General features: G+C 41.4%; 1 protein-coding gene across 1 annotated transcript in view; it reads right to left on the bottom strand.

The window, feature by feature from the left end:
• Positions 1-561: 561 nt before the first annotated feature.
• Positions 562-6,001, bottom strand: part of LOC104946865 (low density lipoprotein receptor-related protein 4) — a gene marked incomplete at its 5' end in the record, with an annotated part of 65,795 nt that continues 60,355 nt past the window's right edge. The window contains 2 exons of the mRNA XM_010772763.1: positions 562-682; positions 2,592-2,701. Coding sequence (XP_010771065.1) covers positions 562-682; positions 2,592-2,701 — 231 coding nt within the window. The remainder of the gene's footprint in view (positions 683-2,591; positions 2,702-6,001) is intronic.

Here is a 6,001-nt window from a genome sequence, read left to right as displayed (position 1 = left end):
AGCAAACAACAATCCGGCTATATTATTGACTGTAAAACAATACCGCTGCAAGAGGACCACTTCGGAAAAGCTGACAACTGATTTGGATTGGGTTTATCAATTACAGTAGTACAGCTCACACAGCATCTACACTGTAAAATCATAGCGGTTTTACTTTAGTGGCAGTCAACTTCATTTCAAGAAAGGTTGTGAGGGACTGTATGTGTTCCTTGTTGTTCCTCCCTTCTCTTCTTCGGTCATGACTCAGGATCCATTTAAAAAGCATAATGCTGCATATACACATATTCCCTATATGCTCGCTGAGTGCATTTATAGGTCAGAGCTATGTGCGTATGAGAAAGCTCGGCCTGTAACTGCCATCCTGCACTGAAGACTTCCCTGTGCTGTCTGATAACCTCGTCTCCATCAAGTGAGGTGAAAATGAGGATTCTGTGTAAGCTCTTGAACACAGGCTGTCGTTTCAACCGTCTCTCTTCAACGTGGAGAGAGACAGTAGAGAGAACGAGTGGGAGATTAATTCATTTTTAAACGCTGTGTGTGCTTGACCTTCTTTGCTTGACACTACAGCGAGGCTGATGTGCGAGAACCTTCAGGCGAGTCGGCGTTCCTGAGAGCTGGCAGGGTCACCGCCTGCTGCTTTACATCATACTGCCCCCCAGTGGGCGCTTCAGACAGGAGGAGGCTGCAGACACATCAAGTCATGCGCGGATGACTTGAGAACACACTGTTCCTGGGCAATCGTACATAAAGGACATCAAAAGTCTTACACTAAGAATGTGTAATCGATGATTGGTGATCTTTGTAGAGCTGCTGAATGGACATTAAGTGTAAATGTAGATAAATGTCTGCGCTATTGTGCAGAGTTTCCAGGAAATGTAGCGTATCAGTTATGTTGACATAAAGTCAATTTTATAGTTTAACACTCAAAAACCCACCAACCATTTTTCAGACCTATGGCGCCTCTTTTAAGAGGGTTTCTAATAGAGCTGTAAAAACATATTCAGTCGTTTATTAGACAGGAAGCAATGAGTTCCTGTCTCCAAAGTTTCCTCTGCAAACAAATACTATCATACCAGACAAGATCACAAACACAGATTAGGTGGGAAACACTCCAAAAAACTAGAAGCCAATAAAAACTGCCGTATACTCTGAAAACACACCTTGCTTCAATGATGACCTGGCAAGATGGTGATCTAAATCATGCCACGTTTTTGATATTATTCTGCCTTTCTACATGATTTGACCTGAGGTTGTGCAGCTGGAGAGGAGGCCCTGCGGACACTAGACGATGATTTGAGAAAGCTGCTCAGTCTGGAAGTAATGACTGACTGGTGTTTGAGTAAGGCTGGAGCCGGCCAACGTCAAGAATAAGATGGAGTTAAAAAAAACTAAAGCAGACGGAGAGAGATGAAGACAAACTGATGAAATGTGAGGAAAGGACTGTAGGATGATGGGCAGGAGAGCAGGGAGACGGGTGGAAACAAGAGCAAGAAAGAGGAGAAAAAATAACACAAACAGAGAAAAGTAAAGAGTGATAACTATAAACAAAAAGACGAAGAGGGTAAGAAGTACAACGACATAAAGATGTTAACATCTGGATAACTTTCTGTGCTCCTGTCAGTTTCCAGGCCGAGGTTCATGCCAAACTGCAACTCCAACTGAAGGTTGGAGAGAGAAAAGACGGCAAAGACATGTGCGGGACACTATATTAGACAAACTATGAGCTTGTCTCTGGCTCGGGGAAACTTAAAGTAGGAAAAGATGAACGTCTTTATGTGGATCATTTCAGATCGAAGCCAATTACATATTGAATTTGAAATGCAACGGGCTGATTTGGCAGCTTCTGAGGGGAAAATGAAATATGCTGATTAGGGTGGGAAACACAAATGGAGAGTGTATTATTGTGTGTCTGTATGTGTGTGCATGTGTGTGTGTTTGTGCTTGTGTGAGTCATAACCCCTGCCTCTTCCACAGAAAGATGGATGTGGTTTCATGCCTGACAGAGAAGAATGGGCTAATGAAGTTCTCCATGTTGCCTGGCTGAGGCAAAACGAAAAGGGTAGACGACAAGCTGAAAAAAAAATAACAACAAAATTGCGGGGTGAACGGGTAAGAGGAGAGGGAAATGAAAAAGCGTGGCTGAACAGAGCAGGAAATGACAGAGGGGAGGAACACCTGCATGACACAGAAAATGGAACGGCAGAAGAGAGAGCTGGAGAGGAAGAGAGAAACAAAGCCAACATTAATAAATAGATTCAAAACAAGAACGAGAAAAAGAGGGAGGAATAAAAATATTAGAGGAAAAAAAGAGAAAATAGAAAGAAGAAGTAAAACAATGTTATTGGAAGAGGAAAAAAGGGATGCAGAGAGTGTGAGAGTTTGGGAAAAAGATGAGGAAAAAGCTGCAACGGGGCAGCGAGAAAACGACAGCTGGAAAGAAAAAAGGGGAAAGCGCTGACGTGTGCATTTGCTCCAGCTGTTCATTAAACGGGTCTGTTGCTAATTAGGCTGCGATGAGGTCACACTGCCTGAGTCATTGATTCCACTTCCTGTTTCGGGCAGCCAATAGTGAGCGGCTGTCAGGCAGGCACCTGAATTCTGCGGGATGATAAATGGCGTGCATGCCGGAGCCAAAATCAACAACCCAGACAAACACGGTGAGCTGAGCTATTGGCTGGTCAGCCCCGGGCCGGGCCTCAGCCTGGAGGGGAAACGGATAAACATTTAAATAAGGTGGAAATAAGAAGGGGAAAATAGCTAGGTGGAGTAATGAGTCAATGCGGTTTTACACCATTACAGCAAAGAAACATGTCAAAATGGGCCGTTTAAAAAGGTCCCCAATTATACTGTTTTTCATCAATATATTATAGGTCTCAGATATATACAAAACATGTCTCTGTTGGTGTTAGCTAGATCATGCATTGTAGCATCCCATGAACCCCTTTGTTTCAGCCCTGTTTCAAAAGCGCTGATTAGGAGGAGTTTCAGGTGNGCACTGAGATCTAATAATACTCATTGAAGACCTTTACAAGAGCAGTCTCAAATAACTGTTTCGATTTGTTCCAGTCAGGCTTTCGACCAAACCAAAGCACTGAGACTGCTCTTGTAAAGGTCTTCAATGAGTATTATTAGATCTCAGTGCTGCGTTTGACACTGTTGACCACAACATATTACTAGACCGACTAGAAAACTGGGTGGGACTTTCGGAAACAGTTCTAAATTGGTTTGAATCCTACTTAAAGGACAGAAAAAAAAATTGTTTCTATAGGTAAATACACATCCGAGTTCACAAATATGACATGTGGGGTTCCTCAAGGCTCCATCTTGGGGCCTCTTCTCTTTAACGTCTACATGCTACCACTGGCTCAGATAATGAAGAACAACAAAATAAGTTACCATAGCTATGCGGATGACACACAAATTTACGTAACAATTTCACCAGGAGACTATTCTCCAGTTAAAAACACTGAGTAAGTGCATTGAACAAATCAATGACTGGATGTGTCAGAACTTTCTCCAATTAAACAAAGATACAACTGAGGTAATGGTTTTTGGAGCCAAGGCGGAACGTTTAAAAGTTAGCGCTGAGCTTCAGTCTGCAATGTTCAAAACAACAGATAAAGCCAGAAATCTAGGTGTAGTCATGGACTCTGACCTGAGTTTCAACAGTCACACTAAAACAGTTACTAAATCAGCTTACTATCACCTAAAGAACATATCTTGGATTAAAAGACTAATGTCACAGCAGGATTTGGAAAAACTTGTACATGCTTTTATCTTCAGTAGACTGGACTACTGTAATGGTGTCTTTGCAGGTCTCACTATAAGATCCATTAGAAAGCTGCAGCTGATTCAGAACGCTGCTGCTCGAGTCCTCACTAACACTAAGAAAGTGGATCATATCACTCCTGTTCTGAGGTCTTTACACTGGCTTCCTGTGTGTCAAAGAATAGATTTTAAAATACTGCTGCTGGTTTATAAAGCTTTGAATGGTTTAGGCCCAAAATACATTTCTGACCTACTGCTAAATTATGAACCATCCAGATCTCTCAGGTCTTCAGGGACTGGTCAGCTTTCTGTCCCCAGAGTCAGAACTAAACATGGAGAAGCTGCGTTCAGTTATTATGCTCCAAAAATCTGGAACAAACTCCCAGAAATCTGCAGGTCCGCTGCAACTCTTACTACTTTTAAATCCAGGCTGAAGACTTTTCTTTTTCCCGCAGCTTTTAATTGAACTATTCATATCTTAAACTGCACTGTCACTTTTATCCATGTATTTTTTCTTTTAATGTTTATTTTATTATCTATGCTTTTTAAAGCACTTGCCTTGTGTTGAAAGGTGCTATATAAATAAACTTGCCTTGCCTTACCCAAAGCTCAGGAGTTTTTAAATCATATCCACTGGGAGATACATTTTATAAAAACTTTTCTGCTTCAACTATCAACTCTATGTATTTTTGATGACGCCTTAAAGATTCACGGGAGACAACAAGCCATCACATCAACAAACAACAGCGCACAGAGAAGAAGAGAAAAGCCAATATCCTACGCTTTACTGCACGCTGCCCTCCCATTTCCAACAGTGATAAAGTGCTGATACAAGTTTCCATTACTGCCGCGGGCTCGTCTTTCTCTTTTAAATCAATAAAAACACATAAATGCAGCCAGACACATACAGCATGATTCATTTGTCCTGCATATAGGATACGTTTACCGCTCCGATCCACCACTGTTTATAAACAGAGTGCATTTATCTAACGGCAAATTAAACCAAACATTACATGACAGTCCTTGAATATTTACTGGAAGCACAGAGAGTGATGGTGTCCGGGGCCTGGTGGGCGGATGTAGAGAGCAACATCTTGAGGACATTTAGACGGGGAAGTCTCTCGGTGTGTTTCTGTGATGAAAAGCGCTCGGATGAGAAAACAGCAGGTTCTTGTTGACAAAGTGTGTGTGGTGGTTGCTGGATGCGGGCTTAAACAACCTCCCACACAAACAAGATGCAGCTCACGAAACATAACTTTAATGGACGTAGACACAGAATCACATCCAGATACACATTTTAAACATATACACACTAACAGCCTGTTATTCAGTTATGGAGCACAGCACTGAAGGTCAGGAAAATAAGAAAAATGTTCTTTTGAATCGCCGCCTGCACTGAAAAGCACTTTTATTTACATTGGAGGATAGTCAGTGTTGAACTTCTTTCTATATCAACTCCTGGCATTGTCTGCGTGATGCGTTCAAGCGCGGTGACCTCACCCTCAATAGGTCTTCATCACTCCTACAGCCGACGGCAGCAACAAACACCCAGAGAAAATACTTTACTGTGGAGCTGTGAGGAGCCTGTTATCCATTCTGGTGCTGCAAATAATGATTTCTTTTTATTATCGACCAACCTGTTAGTGTTTAAAATGTCGTAAAGTATTGAAAAAGGCCCGAGGTGATGTCTTCAAGATGCTCATTTAAGCCAACCAAAACTTTAAAGACTTTAGTTTTAGAATTACATCAGTTAAGGAGTTAAATCACCTACACCAGAGACAAGTAGAACATCAATACCTAATTAAAAAAACATCCTCAAATGTATAACGGCGGTCATGATTTGCTTCAGTGTTTGGGTTCTGACTCATTTGATTAGCTGTTGTAGGATGTGGCTAAATAATAAATAAGCTTTTCTTATTTTATGAATCGTCAGGGCCATCAGCTTGCAGTATTCAGAGCTGTCTATGTCATGATTTCATTTTCCAGACGTCTAGCCGGTGTTCTTAAGGCAGCACTTAGTTTGAGGTAAACAATGGTGATGAAAGATAGAGAGCAGCAAATCTTTACAATTTGAAAAGCTTGGTATGACATTACATAATAATTTGTTATTGCTGCAAAACAAGTCTATTCTGATTCATGGAGGAAGAAACTGGTTCTGATACCGATGTTGTATAATAGTCCAGGCGATATTACCTAAAAATGTTGGTAAAAAAAAGAGAAATAGATGGCATTT

The sequence above is a fragment of the Notothenia coriiceps genome, unplaced genomic scaffold (genome assembly GCF_000735185.1).
Source record: "Notothenia coriiceps isolate Sejong01 unplaced genomic scaffold, NC01 NC01_scaffold00011606, whole genome shotgun sequence".
Classification (NCBI taxonomy): Eukaryota; Metazoa; Chordata; class Actinopteri; order Perciformes; family Nototheniidae; genus Notothenia; species Notothenia coriiceps.
This window is presented reverse-complemented; position numbering and strand designations above follow the sequence as displayed.